We start from the raw sequence: 21320 nt of genomic DNA, 5'->3' as shown, positions 1-21320 counted from the left end.
TGGAGGTGACGTAAGACCTTCCTCAAATGATTTTGGCTGTTCTTCAAATTCAGCACACATCCAATCAGACACACACACACACACACACACACACACACACACACACACACACACACACACACACACACACACACACACACACACACACACACACACACACACACACACACATTGCTTAACAGGATAAAATATGATGTAATCTTTAAAAACTGACACACACGCCCCATCTCCACCCTACCATTGTAGAGGTATTGCAGTAGGTCATATGAGATATGAGTGCTTGTTGATTAGTAAGGCAACCTGCAGATTGATGTAACGTTCTGTCCCATACAAAGACAAAAAGGGGAAGTATCAGGTGTCTGGATGCATTGAGTAATGCCTCCCGAAAGACGGAAAGAGCTAGAATCACTTTCCTGGGCCGTGTTGGTGCTTATTTTGAAGACAGGATACAAGGAAAGCGAGTGTGGAGTAGATAAGGCTTGTACTGTCACACACACACAAACACCAAGATAGGAAATGGTTGGTTAGTTTGAGCCAAGAAGAGAACATGGAGAAAACTCGCCCTTGTATTTGTGAGATGCTTGCTGTGTAAAACCATACCACTTGCACTCTCAATACTATTAATATGTGACCATAATCAATTACATTTTAATTTGGGGGGGAAGGAGCCAAACAATTGCGCTAGTCTGTATGAAAGCTTTGTTGTTTAAAAAAAGACTTAAGCTTCATTGTATGAATTGTGTAATAAAATACCTGTCATTAATAATAGCAGCCGAGGCGGCAATAAAACAATGAGCTCACTGAGAAGAGGAAGAAAGATTTAACAAAAGATAAATACAGAACAAACGGGTTTCCTTTATGTATTTATTTTCCTATTCTCTCTGGGCTTTTGAATGTTCACCTATATTCATTTCCAGTCGATTCCCTCAGTTCCATTCTATGAACCACTTAAGCTCTATTTATTAATCCATTTAGACCTGAGGCCTATTCTAAAAACTTCTTCTAAATCCTGACCCAAGTTTTTCTGAAAAACATTTTTATTCAAATAAAAAAAATAAAAAATAATGTTGCTATATACTGTATACAGCAACAACTATACACCAAAAGGGTTTCCCGGATTGAAAGGTATAGTTACATATTGGTTAAATAAATGCACACACACACTCGCACTGTACTGTATATGTGGCTAATTGTCTCGTGACAGGCAAATCAGTGTCCCCTATTGACCCCCTGGGGTCACTGTAACCAAGGAAATGAGGTTCCTGATAAATAAGCCAAAACAAACCTTCAATGGTAGGCCTGTTTTTAATAAGTGAGATAAAAAGTGCCTAACCTTTCTTTCATTTTTAGATCATGACGAGTACAGGCCTCCAGTATGGAAGTCCTACTGTAAGTATTAAATGATTTATTTCCTGAATTATCCAACTGTTCACAATTGTTTACACTCCATTGTTTCTGTAGTACCTAACAGTAAACCATCTGAGTGAATTATTCATAATACATAACTTTTATCAGTTTGAAAAAATATATACTTTTTTTATGTGTACATTTATACAAAATGTAATGTAAAAAAGTTCTAATACTATTTTCTGTGTCTCTTGCCTTAGTGTATCAGCTCCAGCAGGAGGCGCCACACCCTCGCAGAATTACCTGTATCTGTGAGGTGAGAACTCTGCACACCCACATGAGCAAAATACATGATCACATGTTCATCTTCAAATTAGCACTACAAGAAGCCAGTCATACACTGGTGCCTTTCAGTTGCAGCTGGTGAACTGGTGAACCTATTGGTCCTGCTAGCCACTTTGACGGAGGGCCAGCCATTGTTTAATTAGCCTATTCAAAGCCTATTGTTGGTTATTTTGGGAAATCGGTGTGATTGAACTGTCTAATATGGCAATGGGGCAGCCACAAATATGTCTGCAAAGCATTGTCACGATTTTGGGAAAGCTGTACTATATCATATGCTCAACGACCGCTGCACTGGTAGATGCAATAGACCACTCAAAACGTCCTCCTTCAGTAACGGCTTTTTTTGCATTGCTATACAGAAATTAAACGTAATAAAATAATTATGCCATCTTCATAATGTCTGCACTCATGCACTTTTGTCCTGTTGATGTGGTTGCAGTGGTTCTCAAAGTGGGGTCTCTGGGGTGCCCCAGGGGTCCTTGGGGAGGGTTCCAGAGGGCCCCCAGCAAATTAAGGAACAGTTGATGAACAAAATATAAACATTTCAGCCTATTTTAATTGTTCTGCTTTTTGAAAATAGCCTATCTACAGGCTCACAGTGCAACACAGCAGGCTGTGAGCTTGTAGATCTCTTATTGTAGCGAGCTTGTAGATCCTTGTGACAAACGCTTTTCAAATGGGGGTCTGTGGCCAAATACATATCAATTTGGGGGTCCTTGACATGATAATGTTTAAGAACCACTGGTTTAAAGGATAAAACTGTCTTAAAAAAAAGTCAACAAAACTTATGAGGCAAACCTCCAATGCATTTCTTCATTTAGCAACTATGGTCCATCTAGCCAACAGTAGATGCAGCCTTAACCCTCGTAGGGTCTTCGTGTTTTAGTCACACACAGGGCCTTCGGGTCACTTTGACCCGAAGGCCCTGTGTGAACATTTTCATTTTCATGAAAATGAAAATTTTCATTTTCATATCACATGTTTAGTACAGTAAATAAGGCAAATAGAAGAAGTTTCATAGAGAACAAAAAATGTTTACATACGTTTAATTCATGTTGAAAATGTTAAACCGGGTCAAAAGGACCCGAGGACCCTACGAGGGTTAAATATCTGGAAGTCATAGAAGTCCACTGCTGTCCAAAATAATTATTACAGGTCAAGTCACAGTTGTTAAATAATATTTATAACACAGCTGTTGCATTGGTCAGTGTAATTTTCTTTGAGATGAACATGGGCAATTTAGAAAAAGAGTCCTAACATTTCTATTTCAAAGGGCAATGTCCAATTGTTGCTGGTGCAGGACACAATAAGTGACCGCAAAGGCTGAAAGGTGGTGTAACTGACACATTTTGCACAGTAAAAATGTTCTTTGCTCCTAACCTTTCTATGTCATTGAATCTCATAGAGGCCACCATGCAACAATTAAGCATATAGCCCTCTCCTCTTTTTCACATTAACCACTGTTGTCTTAACGGTTCAATCCAGCTCATGCCATGGAATGTAAATGTTTGATATAATTCAGGGTGTTCTGTTTATGAGGAACATTATAATTATGGAGTATTACATCAAAACAGGCCCAGTAAAGAAAGAAAGAGAAGTATTAATCTACCTGGAATGTTCAGAAATTAGCAATTTTGTGGGTGGGTTGTATCGAGGAATACTGTATTAATTATCCAACATTATTGAGCGCAGCCTTGTGTATGTGAGCTTACATGCACGTGTGTGTATTTGTCGACTCTGCTTTTAGCTGGGCTGATTGGTTTTGCTGTTGTCCACAAATCCCATGTCCTCAGAGACCCAGGGAAGAGGCTGTCCTTTATGTCTGACACAGCAAGGACGTGGCTTTCCACCTTGGTTCAAATAACATTACTGGTTCACTACTAATGAATAGTTATTTTATGAGGACTGAGTGTTTTAATTTGTAAGATTATTTATTTCTGTAAGATTATCTTCAAGGCATTGCTGCTTTATTAGTCAGTGAACACAGGAAAGATGGGATTGAGAAGAGAGCATGAAAGTCAACAAAGGCCACAAGCTAGAATTGAACCTATGAGGTAGAAGGTACATGATATTTTCGTGGAATTCTGGATCAATCGGCAATCGATGAGGCACATAGGAGTCGAGACAATATTCTTGGTGGTGGTTATTTATGCTTTATGTACATGATATCATGGTCAAAAGTACATTAATACTCATGTCAGTGGTACGGTAGTTCTGCCTCGAGCACAGGGCAGAGATCATAGTTATACTGTAGCTGATTGAAGGACAAACTGAACCATAACAAGATAGGCTCTTTTAGGCTGTACCAAAACAATAGCTATTAAGCCTAGTGGAGACATTTAGGCACTTACAAGCTGTCAAATATCATAATGTATTATATATAAGTGATGGTAAAATATAAAGGTTAGGTATAAGCAGCCATATAACTTCTTCCTCAATATGCACCGAATGTATGAATGAAGGAATTTGTTATTTGATTAATTTGATTCAAAATAATAATTGAAATGGCAAATAGAAGCTCTACAATCTCACATCATGATGCATTGTGAGTTTGTAGATTGGCTATTTTCAAATAATTAGCTTCTCGATTATTTGATTAATTGAAAAAGTAATTGATAGAATAATCGCTAAGTTAATCAATAGTTGCAGCGCTAATCTAGTATTTACGTTGCAGAGTTAATTTACTATACACATTCTTTTTACCTTGTCTTAACCCATTAAGGCCTGAAGCCGATTCTAGAAATGTCTTCTAAATCCCAACAGTATTCTGAAAAACGTATGTTTCTATAATATAGAAACCCTCAAAATGATATGCATTTGACCGGACCCCCATCTCAAAATATTTTGTTCCAGGGACCCTCAGAAGCAAAGATTTGAGTTAAACATGTTTGCTTTAAAATAATATATATTCAAAGATTTGCACACATGTTCACGATTTTTCATATAATATAATAATAGCAGATCTACAAGCTTGTAGCACGGCACTCGGTGCCGCGCTATGAGCTTGTATATCTGCTATTTTTAAATAATAAAAACAACAAAAATGGCAATGTGAACCTTGCTCTCAAAAAACATTGGTCCAGTGTCCTGACACCTTACTAATATTTCCCTCAAAGAATAACTAATGGTTCAGTTAATGACACGGGTATAGCCAAGAGCCTGATTCCTTCAGGAAAGGCAATAAAAATGTTAACGGTGATGCACTATATTAACACAGTGCTATTTTGTGGCTGTATTAACACAATCCCAGCCAATGACAGCCAGGTGCTAGAGCACACTGCATGTCACCAGACAACAACATGCACCAGCAGGTTCTGCCCCGGGGGCAAAATGCCACCACATGTGGCATCTACCAGTGTGCTACGTAAAGGACAGTGTGGTGTGCCAAGGTTGAGCCAATCCAAGTGGGAGTAAGTACTGGGACTGTTTGTGTGTGTGTCCTGCAATAGGCACCTCCGTCCAGACATTATAGAGGTGTGTGTGTGTGTGTGTGTCTGTCTGAACAGCTGGACTGGATGTCCATTTCAATTCAGGCTGCCACCATTGACCCATTTTAAATCAGTGATCATTAACTGGAAGACTGGCTGAAGAGGCACATAGCCATACTTTGTCCTTATGGCATTTCTTCTGTGTTTAATTAAGGAACACTGCTGTCATCGTTTCTATATCCTAAACTCGGTCAATACAGAGTGCCATTCCAATTTAGAGGATAAATGGATACTGTCTGACTTGTAATCCATTTCTCACAGAGTGCTATTGAGATTATGAGTAATTTATTCTGCTGAGCTATCACTGTGCCTACTGATAAAGGCTTTAAAGCTGCAAATCTGAAACTTATTTTAATGTTTTAACCAGTACGTACGGTAGAGTATGTTAATACAATATTCCTAGTACATCTGCAGTGGTTGGAGGTGGTCACCCTGGTGTCGGGTAGGATACCTACTGGTTGACGAGTAGTACTGCCTGAAGCTCCTACGCACAACAGCTCCCCAGGTAGAAATGCAGGATACCGGGTTTTGATATAAATGTTTTGCAGCTTTAAAACTACACACACAAGTACATGCAGGGATATTTATACAGTATCATATTTGCGCACACAGGTACCAGTTCACATACAACTATAATGATAAACTGATGCCAGTGTTTAGATAACGCTAGATTTCTCCGTTCATCTTGATGCTTGTACACAATACTGCATTTAATTCATTTATAAGTATTCTAAAATACTTTTCTGCTTCATTGGAGGACAACAGTGGAAAAAGATGGGAAAGAGTATAGAGAGAGGAAAGATAACTTTAATCGCATTGTAATGCCATATTTCACAATTTAACATTAATTCAAAATGTACCCAGCAAAGACTGAAAACATCTCTCTCTCCCACCCCCTCCTCTCTCTCTTTCTCAGTGGGTTTCTCTCACTCACTTTAACCAAACTCTTTGTTGACCAGGGTCCACCAGGGGTCTATAATCGGTCCCCTCCTGTTTTCCCTCTACACAGAATCTCTTCGCTGAAAATTTACGCTCTATAAGCTTGGCTAGTTTCACCAAAGGTTTGCCTATTATGACATGCCCAGAATCGGGATGCTAGGGTTCATTAAAGTGCCATCAAGGATGACTATTAGTTTTATTTGTCTATCAGGGTCAATATCAGGTGAAAATGGGGTTATTGATTAAGACTGTCTACAGCTGTGGTTTTGAAATTCTTTGTGCCCAAGGCACACCAAAGGGCAAGTCAAAATCGCAAAGCACATCTGTATACATATTCGTGCCTCTGTTATCCCTCTTATCACACTGCATAAATGTTTATTTTTATTTACTAATTCCAAAAGTTTGGTTATACACTGTAATTTGCTTCTGTATTGGGAAATGCACAACATACTGACTCAGTGAATACAAATAAAACAAATTCTTGTATAGTTGGTTGCACACCGTTTGGGAACCACTGGTCTTTAGCCTGCCGCACCAGGCTGAGACACTCGCACACACCCAGCATTCTTCCCTGATGTTTGTGCGTTTGACGTTTTGCCATTTCAAGTCTTTTCCCAAGAGTTTTGATCAAGGGTAACCTGAACACAGAGCAGCGGTGTGAAAAGCTGAACACAGTTAATTGTTTTTTATATCCACATTTTCACTTGCAAGCTTTCATTTACGCCTTGCAGCCTCTTTGATGTGCACACGCCTACCTGCCAACTCTCTCTACACACACACACACACACACACACACACACACACACACACACACACACACACACACACACACACACACACACACACACACACACACACACACACTGCAGCCAAATTAATATTCACTTCACTTAGTCAGGGCTTGGCTGATGTATTGGCCAGGCAGCAGTTTTGTTGAGAACAGCATAATATTGAGTACTTGGCTTATAATCCAGCATTCTACACACACACTGTCAGGTCCTCCAGGAATGTGATTTTATAATTAACACAAAGTCTAATCTCCAATGTTTGTGGGGGTTTCCCCCCGGATATCGGACCGTCCAGTAGAGCATGAATAATTTTGGCTAGCCTTGGCATTTCTTCACATCAACATAGTTTTTCAGTCAAACTATGAGTCAAAATGTACCTAGTTTGCACAGCTTCATTCATTCATGACTTATACTTTATTTTTTTTACCCTGCCTACTACCTGTGGTAGGGTATTGTAATTATACCTATGTATGTTCTGTATGTTAACAACAGAACTTGAGAATTAATTGCTGGTTTCTCAACCGTGACCTGAAGAGATACACTTTTGGTTAGAAAAAAAGTCAAAGGTCGAAATCGAGGACGGCTGGGTGGAGTTTCATGAAACTGGGTGGGAATGATCTGTAGGCTGCCCTGATGGGATAAACTTTTAGGTCTCAAAGGTGAAGGTCACAATGAAGGTCAAAATTATATAATCGGTCATAACTCGGTAACGGGCAGACATAGAACAAGAAATGTTGGAAATATATGGGGTGGGGGCAGCAAATGCAAACAAATACTTCTGTTTTTACATTATTATTGCAAAAAAAATTCTCCCAAAACGATACATATCGTCACAAAAACGTATCGCGATATATCGCGGGACGATATATCGGCACACCCCTAATGTGCGTGCATGTTTAATTTCTTCTCATGCTGATTCTGTGGCCTTCGTTCTTGTCTCACATCCTGTCTTATTTTATTTTCCCAGGTGGACAACCGACCCAAATACTATGGACGAGAGTAAGTTATCCTTTTATTAATAACAGGAGTTCAATAATTTAGCATTTTAAAACAAAGGTTGACAAGCTTCAAGGCGTTTTAGTGTCACATGCACGTACAATACATATGGTAGCAACATTGCAGGCAGTCACACGTACTTCCTCACCAGTGTGGATAAGAGTAAAATTGAAATAAGTCGATCAAATACAAATAGTCAGAATAAACGGTAATAAAACTAGGAGACAGAAAGCTTATATCTGTGTGTGTGTTGCTGCATAAAGGAAACAAGGTGTGGTTGTGGTTTTTGCGGTCCAGGTACCATGGGATGATCTCCAGAGAGGAGGCCGACCAGCTGCTCAGCCAAGCCGAGGGCAGCTACCTTATCAGGGAGAGTCAGAGACAGCCTGGCACCTACACACTGGCCCTGCGGTACGCACCACTACACAGTCACACTCCACCATGCATGCACGTTCACACTTATGTGTGTGTGACAGTGAAAGGTGTGGCAGTTCACACCACGGCAAGAGGGAGAGTGACAAGACACAGTGAAAGAGAGAAAAAGAAAAATAATATATGCAAGTTGGCTAAAGCAAATAACCCAACTTTCTGAACAGTGGTGATTAAATGCAGGTAGAGGAGATTATAAACACCTCAAAAGAACCACATATCGTTGAGCTTATTTAGCATAGTTGCCTTATTTTCAGCCAATGCGGACTGAGAATACGGGTTCATGCTGAAGATGCATGGCGTTAAAATAGTCATCATGTTGGGCTGTAAATAGCAAAAGCTGGCAGATGCAGGTGATGCAGAGACATGAGAGCGAGGAGACGAACGGTGTGAAAGAACTTCAGCACATTTGTCTTGTAGACAAGTGTGAAAATGGCCATTTCAGATATGCTCTCTAAGCAGGAGAACTTTATAGTGAATGTGATGAGTTACCCACAGCCGGGGGGAGTGTAGTGCTCGCTTCACACGCCACCACGGCATCCTGCCAGTCTTTTGAGCAGGAGTACTCACATGCACCGGCGTGCACGAGACTGCGTTCCTCCTATACTACTGTCACACTGCTACGTGTATGATAGCCTACACTGCTGTAGTAGTAGCGACTAGCATAGCATGCAGATTATTTTTGGTTGGCTACTTAAGGAAAACAATCGCCAGCAATTAAAGGCACTTCACACCCCACCCCATCAGATGCACAACCCAACTCCCATCTGGTAACTGTCCATCTGGTAACTTGTCTATGGACCAAAGATCCAAAAAGAAAAATCAAACGCTTTTCACAAGCCATAGTCAGGAATCAGGATAGCCTAATCTTATCGGTGTCCATCTTTGTTTTTGTTTTTCTATCATCACAGGTTGATAGCCTGCCCTATATGCATTCTATCATCCTACCTTTCTTGCTTAGGATCTATAAATCAAGGCATTCCTTGAAAAAGTTACAAAGAAAGCTAAATGAAAACTAAACCACAAATAGTACATTTCTAACTGAAACTACTTATGCACTTGTAAACCTAACCAATAATTATCAAACATCAAACAAAAAATAAATATTTCATAATACTGGTCAGAGCGTGTCTGTGTGCATGTGTCCGTTGCTGTATTTGCTTCGGCACGTCGCTCTGGCGTAGAAATGTCACGCTGTCTACAGTATCTTTTATGTCTGTATATCTTTTTACATTGACTTGATCTTGACTTGTGTCACGTAAAGATATTCCAGTGTGTAATGACTGAATGCACCTTTATAGCTTCTCTGAAGTCTTTTGGGTTCTACCGTCAGCATGTATTGAAATATGCATTGTTCATATAGTTGTATCATATCCCGTCATATCTTGTCTTGTAGTGATGTATGGTGTCAGTGGAACAGAACCTAAGTTTCCAACTGCTCCCATTTTGACTCTCCATCCTTCTTCCCCCCCCCCCCCCCACCACCCCACTGTCCCATAATTGCTTTCCATAAATATCTATGCACAAACTCATGGCCCACTCTGGGTTGGCAGAAAAGGAAAGGTTGGATTTTGGGTTAATGCATTTTCTTTTTTTTCTGCTGGTTTTATTAGTAATCCGCTAAAGAGCCAGGTATAATTAGGTCCAGTTCAGGGATGTTTTGTCATAGTTCTGTCTTAATTTGTGCTATTTTACTTAAACCACACATCAGCTGGCTATAACTCAAATAAAAAGTAGCATTGTTGGAATGAATGTGATGACAGTGCTCTTGTACAGTAGTTGGAGCAGTTGTGTCATGATACCAAAATCCCAAAATGATAATAATTTAAAAAGCATAAACTGAACTAGAAAAAGTGCTCCTCGGTCTCTGCCAGGTCAGGTAGGATTGTGGGCCAGCCATGTTTGGAATTCGCCAATCAGGATGGAATATGAAAATTTGGACGGATCAGTCTTGATCACATGACTAGATAACGTGTACTGATTTGCGTGAAGTTTGGAATACATTTGTAGGAGTAATATAAAAAAGATTGTTTTGCAAAAATCTGCCTCCTGGTGGCGCATTTTGTGCACTCCTGTAAACTTTAGATATCAATCTTAGCCAATCAGGATGGAGTATGAAAAATCAAACGGATCCGTCTTGATCACATAACTATAGAGATCATGTGTACCGATTTGCGTGAAATCTGGATAAAATCTGAAGGAGTAATATCAAAAAAATACAGGGCAAAGGTTTTTCCTTGGCTTGGGTGCGCATACAAAGTTTTACACAGATCGGTGCAGTTTTAGGTAAAAACACGAATCGGCCTGTTATAGCGCCACCATGAGGCTGAAGTGGTATTCTTCCTCGGCCTAGTGGGAATGTGCGTGCGAAATGTCACAGAAATTGCATGCCGTGTTCATGATTTGAGGCATTTTGTACAAAATGGAGCACTCCTGCAAACTTTGGAAGCCAATCCTAGCCAATCAGGATGGAATATGAAAAATCTGAAAGACCCGTTTCGTTTAATGACTATAGAGATGCTGTGCACCGATTTGCGTGAAATCTGTACTAGTACTGCCAAAAGATGTCTGAGTTTTCTGATTTTGAACATGTTCTTCTGATCTGAGGGGTTCATATAAAGTGTGGAAAATATATACCTTCCGTATTCTTTGTAAATAAATAGAATATAATAAAAAAAGATTGCTATGCATCAGGTGTTTGTTTTCAGAACAATGGGATTTACTGTAGTCTACAAATGGGCAAAATGTGCCTTTTAGTTTAATGAAATCAGATTGAATGTACGTCGGTCAGATATCCTTTTCTTTATGTTTCACGTGACAGGTGATGCAAAGTTTGTCTTCTCATCTGTCCATCCTCTCTTTTTATCCACCTCTAGCTTCGGTAACCAAACGAGAAACTTCCGTCTGTACCACGACGGGAAGCACTTTGTAGGAGAGAAGAGGTTCGAGTCCATCCACGACCTGGTCACAGATGGACTCATCACACTGTACATCGAGACCAAGGTATGTGACTAATCGAGTTAATCGATTATAAAAAAGAATCGATAAGTTATGAAAATAATCTATTGATACTCTACTCTATCCCTATTTTGGGAATGCCATTATAGGACTGAAACTTAAAAAATGAAAATATATATTCACATGATGAATTTGAATGACCATATTCACAGAGCAGATAAGGATATAATACAACAAGTAATGATACAATACAAAAAGTAGGAAGAAGGATGCAATGAAACTTTGACCAAAAAATTAAAACTTACTTCAGATGAGCAGTACTTTGCTTCAGTAAGACCAAAAAGAATGCAGAACAAACATGTGGTTTTGCATAGCATGCACAATAACATGACCATGGTACACAGAGCCTAATGTGCAATCATGCATTTTTGTGGTGCATATACAGTGTGCATGAGCAGAATAGTTGGATATATCCAAATGTGCACCAGATGTGCATAGAAAGTGCAACTTTATGTAAAGGGCTGTAAAGTGGATGTAAAGTGAGAAAATAAGTGATTTGAGTGGGGTTATTTGCATTGGGCCTTTACCTCCCTGCAGTGCAGTTATTTTCTCATACTGTAACTGCCAAACATATTAAATGTTACATTAGAAAAGTCTTCCACGGTTCACATTCATTCATTTAGTATCGCAGTGGCATACAAACTGGATTACTTCCATGAATTAGAAGTATTGTGTACGCAGACATAGTTTTTTTAGCTGAGGACAAATTCTAAAAATCTTTTTTTCTAGCAGTGTTATAGAGGTATAGGTTATTTGGAATTATGCCTGATCAACTAAGTAGAACTCAGGGTAAAAAAATTGCCTAAAAAGGTAAAAATGGCATGTATAAAATTGACATCCTAACATTTAGAAGTATATAATAATACAAACGTGTTGTATGTGCGCCCTGTCATGTGTCAGGCTGCGGAGTACATCGCCAAAATGACCATCAATCCCATCTACGAGCACGTGGGCTACACCACCCTCAACCAGGAGCCCACCCTGAAGAAACATGTGCCTCACAGCCCTGACGCCCACCACGACGGACCCGCCCTGATCAAGGACGGTATCAGCGCCGAGGAGAGGGTGAGGATGAGCGCCCTCATGTTGATGTGTTTACATCTGCATTTTCCTGGTCTTACCATGTGCGATATTGCCTAAGGCACAGTGGTTCTCAACATGGGGTCCTTGAGGGTTTTCCAGGGGTCCCCAGCTAAATGATGCAGTGTTTTGTTTTTTGACTATTTGGGGAAATAAAACTATGGCAGGACAAATTAGACTAACAATAAATAATTTAGACATTTATTTTATGCAGAGTGACTTGCAAGTGCGAGATTGGAATAAGCAGAACAAGCATGAACTCTAGTTAACAAACAAGGTAAATAATCACATGAATAGAGTGAAAAACATAGACTATGCCGGACCGCCACAGTGTGGTTGATTAATGAGAAACACTAACCAAATGGACCCTTATAGGTCTCCAGGTTTCCATTTGTTAACTTGACAGAAGATTTTACACTGTAGATTAGGGTCCTAGAGATAAAACATTGTACCATGGGGGGTCCGTGTCCTAATGCATATCAAACTGGGGGTCCCTGAAATTAAAAATTGAAAATCACTGACCCAAGGTTCATTTGTTATCCATGGTCACTGCACACTGGGCATATTTCCCACCGCTGATGTTGAATTTGTCCGTCTTGGTTTGTGTATGCTTCATTAACACTTGCATCGGTGGGGCCTACAGTAAGCCAGTGATGCACGCATGCGGTCATGGGTGTGCAGCAAGGCGCGTTGCCACGTAAAAGTGGTGCATTTTTTCGGCAAACTAGGCCAAAGGCTTCAGGTGTTGGAGCAACTTTTGTGGACTGGATCTGAATCCAAGCATTGTCGGAGCATCACTGCGGAGCTTTGCAGGGCCTCGTGGGTAAAACGATAGTTGGAAATGTGCCATCCAAGAACAAGGCCTTGACCTGTTTTCTCGGTAGATCTGGAATTCAAGTCCCCTCGGCCGTATCTGTGCAGTTGTTCATTCAGTAAAACTCTTCCGTCATTACTTAACCTTTGTTAATCTTATCAGTATGTTCCTTGTTCCCCGCTGTACCTTAAACAGTCACATGGTGATTTGAAGAAATAAAGGTTATATACATATCAGTGGGATGTATAGATTATCTAAGTATGTGTTATGATTAACAACATGAACTCTTGCATTTGTTATTCTGGCCAAACAAATACAAATGCACAAATTGCCAATCTACAAGCCAATCCACAAGCTCACAACGCACTGCAATGCAACACGTCGTGAGCTTGTAGATCCGCTATTTACAGGGAAGAGGGCGAAGAGTTGGGATAAAGGGAGGGGACCAAGTACAGACTTCTGGGAGGCCCTGGTCAACAAAGTATTTACTGTATGGTTTAAGTTGTTAAATGGGAACATAATGTATATAGAACAATTATTTGTTTACAAACATTGAGACAGCACGCGCAGGTGCCGGTTTCATGTAATCAATTCCCAGCAGATCCCCAAATCTGTTGTTTTGGGTAGCGCGGATTTAGACATATGTACTTCGTCGCGCAGCGGTGTTGCGCACCGAGAATAACTGACATACAAGCTCACAAAGCATTGAGCATGCGACCGTTGTGAGCTTGGAGGTCTGCTATTCTCGGCTCCCAACAAAGCATAAATTAGGCTTGAGGAGCTGCCTGCAGCTGATTGAGATCATGCCGAGCAGACGGGTTCTGCTGCTGTGATCATAGGGAGCGCTCCCTCCGTTCTACACAAGACCGAAAGCAAGGAGTATTTATTTCAAGAGGGGGATATCACATTAAACATTCTAAGCCTCCTTCGGCTACACTGGGAGGAAAACAGCATCTGAAAATTTGATGGAATTAATTTTTACACTGAGTGCTGTGACCACTTTACCATTTCATCTATGAGTGGTTGTTGTTTTTTTGGTGCCGGTCTGCACACGCATACGTTCACACGTTCTTATCAGTGTGATGTTGTCTGATAAGGTGTCTATAGGAAGCCAAACTCTTTCAACTCCTACAATATAATGCATATTTCAAAATAACGCATAAATCATCAGAACTCTAAGAATCAATTCTCTCCACTGTGTTTTCAGCTCCCATTGTTACCCATCAGTCAAAGTTGACAAATGTTTGTTCTTCATCAAGAGTAAGTTGTTATGTACTGTAACTCAGCCAGGAATTGAAGAACTTAGGAAAACGTAACTTTCGTACTGTAAGTTGCTTGTCTCCAACAGAGACAGCATAAGACTTCTAACCATAGACTGTCAAAATATGGACTAAGGGAACGGTGACGTCACCCATTGGTTTCTACAGACCCGTTTTGAAGCCACTTTTTCTGCAAATTCAAATCCACCATTTTAGAAACGAATGCTATTGGCTGGAAGGGCAGCGAGGGCAGGCCTTCACTCAGCAGAGCCAGTAAAAGCCCTAGAAGCATTCCCTACCACCACTTTATCCTCAATTTTGAAATGAATGAGACCATAATTTACAAAAACGCATATCATGGTAATTGAAAGAATACTTTAAACTAATGACTGAAAGCATAAAGTATTTATGACAATGATTACTAACGTAATAAAATGAAGGGTAAAGTCCGGTCAAATCTCCATTGTAATCAATGGCGACAGCAGGAGGGGAAATAGCTCCATAATGAGAACTTAACTTTTGGTACTTCCTCATGAGCTTAATTTTCAAGACGTCACGGCATGCTTGCCGCCTGCTTCAAACATCGGTAACATTATAAGCAAGGTATGATAAAAATCGGTAATAGGGCTGCAACACTAAATCAATCTAATCGATGATTTTTTTTAAATAAAAAATAGCAAAAATAGCCGATCTAAAATCTCTCAAAGCATCGCGATGTGAAGGTACAAGGTCACCTTGTACCTTGTAGATCTCTTGCCTTTGCGCAAAACTGTTGTATGACAAAGTATAAAATAGGGATTATCTTTAATCAGATTGGTTAAGTCAATTATAAAACCCTAACCCTAAAAAAAACTCTTAAATGTTTTGTGTAGATCCATACAATGAATATATATATATAAAAAAATGTGCTTCTCAGTTATTCAATTAGTCGAAAAAGTAATTGATAGTTGCAGCCCTAATTGGTAACGTTATTAGCAAGGTATGACATACTTTTTAAACATTTTTTAATGATGAACTGATGACAAAGTAACATTATTTTACGGTCTAAAAATTGAGTGTGTGGGACTTATGTACAACGTGTGTTGACCTCAGGGTGAGGAAGATGATATAAATGCTTAAAGGACACGGCGATAAGGAGCAGCGCTGCAGGGAGGAGATGGCCACCAGCCAAGGGCTCTGCAGTAAAATTACGTAACATCGGCAGTTCTAACCCCGCAGTCGTGAACCCACTATAGGACAACTTTTCAGGAACTAACCCCTTAAACCCTGTATACTGTACTTAGTTGACCTGAGTCCCTCGGGGGGGTCTATACTATGTCCCCTCCCTTTTCCCTCTACACCAAACCTCTTGGACACAAATAGGTGATCCACAAACTCTAGATGCGTCGTGAGCTTGTAGATCGTCTGTTTCTGCTGAATGTTCTCCACAGAATATGGATGCTGTCAGCCTGAGTAAATTTGACTGGCAGCTTCTTGCTCGACCCCAGAGTTGCGCGTTGTTCCACTTGGGCCGTGTGTGTGTGTGTGTGTGTGTGTGCATTTCCATCCCATCTTTCTCACTTACATTGTGTCCCTTTTCCAACGTCGTTCTTAACCAACCAGCAGATCCTTAATGCATGTCTTTAATGGGATCTTATCTCATGCCACTCTTTGAACGTGCAGAGGTGCATTGGAATAAAATGAGAGGGATTCTCCAGGACAGGATAAGCCAGGATGTTAAACGGCTGGATGTTCTGTACAGTTCTGCAGTAGTGTGTGTGTGTGGGAGGTTGTACTGTACGTGGTTGGGTGGGTGCAAATGAGGCAAAAGATGTGGAATAGCTGCTGCAGAGCCACTCATCCACACACACACACACACACACACACATACTCTGATGTGACAGTTACACAACCATGCACCATGCATTCTTAGACTTTGCACAGTCTATATAGAATAATTTGGCCTGAATGTATTGATTCATTAAATGCTCCATCAGTTGACCCAGTGGTCCATGACACAACGTGTGTGTGTGTGTGTGTGTGTGTGTGTGTGTACTCCTGTACATGTGTGTTTTCATAATGGGGAGGATCTGCAGACAAAGCAGAATGTCTCTGTGACATTGAACACAGAGCTCCTGGTTCCAGCTGTAACCTAGCACCGCAACGTCCACCAAATGTGGGTGTTTTTACCCGCTTGCTGAAAGCTGGCGGGTCTATGCAGAGGCAGACCTATGACTCATCATTCGACAGATTCATTTGCATTCGACAGATTTGTTCGACAGATTTGCGTCATTGGCTGTCGTTTAAGCCAATGGGATACTTTCCCATACTCTGAACGGGCGGCCTCGTCCTCCCAAGCTATGGGACTATGCAGTCCTCCGAGCGCTAGCCGAATTTGGCTAATAGTTAGCTTGTATGATGTTACTAACTAACTGTTTTTAGCCAAGCGCGCTACTGTCCGCTCCCCATTAGTTATCGACGCAAGTCGCGTTATTACTCTCGTAATTTTCATGTATTGTACATCCCAAAACAAAATTTATTCACCATGTTATGGTGCTGTAATGACTTCCTATTTTCTCAACATAATACTGCCTTTCACGCGACCTGCCTTTTTACCCCCGGTCTCAGTAGCGGGGGGTGGGGCGGGTGCGGGGAGAGACCGCCGAGTTGAGTGAAACGAGTTGGGGCAAACGCAGTCCCCACAACATCATTTACTATTCTGTGCCTATCGGTACATAACTCGGACGGCGGTAATTAGTATACATGGCAACACTAGTACCAGTACTTTTCCCACCACTGTTGCTGTTTTTAGCATGACTGCCCTGTTTACAAATGAATGACTACACACTACAACCAAGGTTACTGTAGCAACATTTTTCATGTAAGGTATGACGCTAAAATCAGCTGCATTTTATCAGAAAAAAACAGATCTACAAGCTCACAACGCATCGCCGCCTTGTGAGCTTGTACATCTGCTATTTTTTATTATGACGTTTTATTGAATACTTCATTTACAAAAGACATTAATGAAACCAAATGGACCCATTTGGGTTTTTCTTTCATTTAAGCCAGTAGTGAAAAGGGCTAACTTGCAGTTATGCATTACAACTCAAGCCTAGCTGTTTCAAACAGTGAAATCAAAAGACACGTTGTGAGCTTCACTTTTATAAAGGGTTAGGGTTACATTGCAGTATTGATACTTTTACTTAAGTAAAACATTACAGTACTTTTTCCACCACTGTTGATGTTTTTAACATGACTGCCCTTACGCTACCTGTATTCTATGGACTCACTTAGTTTATTGTGAAAATAGTTTATTTCTTTCATACATAAATGAATACTAACTGGTCACCACCGGTCTTTTGTCCAGGAACAATGCATACAACACTATCAACCAGTCCTCCTGGGTGTGTGTGTGTGTGTGTGTGTGTGTGTCTTGTCATTTTTGTTGTTCATACATTTCTAAGTGAAACACTGAAGTTTTGACTTGGGTAAGGGTAGGCTACATTATGAAGTAACTATATCAGCTGCTGAAAATAGCAGATCTGTCAGATTGTAGATCAATTATTTTCACTATCATTGATATTGTACACACCACACACACACACACACACACACACACACACACACACACACACACACACACACACACACTTTATATTGGTAGCCAACCAATGAACCTCTGTGGAGTTATTTTTGTTGCATTCGAATGGCTGAGATTTTATTTTGATGACAACTTTTACATTTTGTGCTGCAGATTGGGGCAAAAACAGCCTGCCGCAAGCGGGTATATTATGACTTTGTCATTTCTTGTTTGATTCAGGAGATGGTCAAGTTCTCTCCACCAATCACTTTGTCAGATGAGCAAAGCTCACAAACTATTTAAGGCAAGTGTTGGGCCCAGGGAAGACGGCAATAAAAGATCTGCACTCATTTTGAGCCAATGCCCTTATCAGACTAAACAGAACGTAGAGAGACACCATCTTAACCCCAGCATCCATTTAGAAGGCATTTGTAGAATCGGCCTCAATGCGTTAAACGCTCGTCGCCTCATGGTCCCGGTGAGCCAAAACAACAACACATTAAGTAATGTCCCATATCAGTGGTCTTGTGGTTAGTGTTTGCCCTGAGATTGGGAGGTCGGGGGTTCAATCCTCGGCCGTGTCCTACCCAAAGGCCATAAATGGTACCCAATGCCTCCCTGATTGGGACTCTGCATCAAGGATTGGATTGAAGGTAAGTCCCTGCGACATACTAGCGTCATGTCCAGGGGATGTAATTGTACATCAAGCTGCCTCACGCTACAGAAACAGGAGATAGGCTCCTGACCTATAGCCCACATGGCCCTGGAACCCATGGTTCCCAAGGCTACTTACTACTTATCAGTGCATACATTTTTTTTTTGTGTATCTCATTCATCCAAGAAGCAGATCATATAATACAGTTTTAAATCAATCAAACGCAGTTAAGACAGTGTTTATCATTGTATTTCAAGTCAATTTTTTTTTACTTTTATCTTTTGAAACATAGGTTTCAAAAACAAGGGAGTAGCCCAGATAACCACCGGACCACAAGAAAGAATCAACAAACCAACAAAGTTGTCTGTTTAAAACAATGTTGAAATACAGTGTTTGCAAACTGTGTTTGAATAAGAACTGGTTTTGTTTATTCCAAGATTATTAATTAGTTGACGCAACAAAGCATTGAACGCATTGTTTTGCGTGACGTCACCATATTTGTTGTCTTGATATGAAATCTAAATGCTAGATAAGTCCGCCAAAATAGAATGTGGTGACATGTGGTTGAGTTAAGAGCACAGCAGACGAACACATTGACTCAGGCTAAAGTCAAAATGTCTATAATGAAAGTGGTGACATGATAAACAAGAATATCTAATCAAACATATAATTTATGCAAATTGACACTGATTTACAATTAGTGATCTACCACAGACACGGTGACCAGTAGTCACTAGGTTCATGCCTTAAAGAATTAATCATATCGTTGCTGTCTGGCAGAAACCTATCTCTTATAGTTGTTTTCATAAATGAATGCCCTACTACGTCATACTGCAGCAGTGTCACACCAAATAGCAAAAATACACTATCTACAAGCTTGCAACGCATTGCGTTGTGACGCATTGTGAGGTTGTAGATTTCCTATTTTTGGGGGGGAAAAGTTAAAGTGGTTAAGTGTGTCTATGGGTTTTATAGATTTGACCCAATGACAAGTATTAACAAGAGCTTGTACCTAAATGACTACTATGGATCCATTGAAGCACAGGTTATTTTTTCCATTTCTTGAAAAGTTACAGTATTGGACATTCAAGCTTTCCACCTGACGACAGTGATGATATTATTCTAAAATTATGACAGCAAGTAATGAGATGGTGTCTAGCATAATTTCTGAGGATGACAATGTCGGTCTGTCTGTCCAACACTTTGGTGGTCCAATAATCCAAACATCTTAACTACTGACTGGATTGGCATTTCTTTAGCTTTTTGTTAGAAATAATATAGTGGGAATAATGCAGTGGAGGAAGAGAAATGAGACACAAGGTTATAAAAGATTCAGCAGACTTTTTTCCATTGTATCTTTCAACGTTGTAAAGTAAAATAAGTCAAACCATTACACTGTTGTTTCCCCCGGTAGCTTCTTATTTACAAGTCTGATTTTAGTAGTAAGGACAAACATTATACAAAATTGATGGAATATTTGAGAAAAAGTTACTAAGATGGTGATGTTTGTTCCAAAAATATCATGACAATGGCTTGAAATCAAATTACCTGCAGTAGCAGGAGAGAGACCGGAAAGACTATGCATTATTAATGAAATGAATGCAGACCATCAGGGTATTGTGCAATGCCAGTGGGTACTCTATTGCCCACAGCCATTTTTGTTAAAATCAATGGTCCAACGGCTAGATTCTGTTCCAAAAACATTGCAGGCAGAATTATTTTCAGTTTAACTCTATTGGGACAGTTGTTGTTTTTGTCAAATGTTGTATTTAGTTTCTTTCTGCCTTTTCTTTCCTGGCTTTTCTCAGACAGTCTGTCTGTTTAACATAATCTGTCTGCGCTTGGTGTTCTTTTTGTTGAAACTAGTCATTAAATATCCATGACCAACCATACATATTGACTGTGTTATTATGCATATGAGCTGTGAGAGAAGGGGTTTGCAGACTCAAATACACAATACAGAGAACACAGTATAGCTGCCATTTTGATATATGCTGTCTGGAAGGTTTTTAAGCAATGAAAAATCATATAAAACAGAGCTGTAAGAGATATACTATTTATCATTGAGTAAACAAAGTCCTCTTATGCCTATAAGGCATAGACAGACATGAACATCAAAAAGACAGAGTGCTGCTTTGTTCCGGAACCACATCTTTCAGAATGCATTGAAGTTTGAAAACGCAACACAGTTTATTTGTTTATTTCTTTCAGCCAAAAAAAATCATTTTTCTTTTTTAGGAAACATTTTCCTTGCATAATAAAAATGTGAGTTGAGAAGATTTTTTTTTTGTCAGTTTGAATATGATGAGAGATGTTCCCTTTCCTCTGCTGCCATATAACCGTACTGGAGTGCCTCGCTTACAATGTTTTCTGAAGCATCTCTTCCCCTAATGAAGAAATTGGCAATGTCAACCCCCCCTTGATACACCCAAATGGGATCCTTAAATAGCCTGCAATGTCATGATGATACTGAAATCTGTACTCATTCTGGGGCTGGGTGGTATTACTTCTAAATCAATATGACACGATTATTTGAAACTTTTGCTTTGATTACGATTAATGAATGATAAAAAAAAGTGCAAATGGCAGATCTACATGCT

General features: G+C 40.0%; 1 protein-coding gene across 1 annotated transcript in view; it reads left to right on the top strand.

The window, feature by feature from the left end:
- Positions 1-21320, top strand: part of LOC308080445 (N-chimaerin) — a 34960-nt gene that overhangs the window by 1498 nt on the left and 12142 nt on the right. Inside the window, exons 3-8 of the mRNA XM_080422333.1 lie at positions 1351-1389; positions 1608-1663; positions 7875-7906; positions 8201-8314; positions 11209-11335; positions 12251-12415. Of these exons, the coding sequence (XP_080278459.1) occupies positions 1351-1389; positions 1608-1663; positions 7875-7906; positions 8201-8314; positions 11209-11335; positions 12251-12415 (533 nt within the window). The remainder of the gene's footprint in view (positions 1-1350; positions 1390-1607; positions 1664-7874; positions 7907-8200; positions 8315-11208; positions 11336-12250; positions 12416-21320) is intronic.

The sequence above is a fragment of the Gymnoscopelus braueri genome, assembly GCF_963280865.1.
Source record: "Gymnoscopelus braueri genome assembly, chromosome: 24".
In the NCBI taxonomy this organism is placed as follows: Eukaryota; Metazoa; Chordata; class Actinopteri; order Myctophiformes; family Myctophidae; genus Gymnoscopelus; species Gymnoscopelus braueri.
This window is presented reverse-complemented; position numbering and strand designations above follow the sequence as displayed.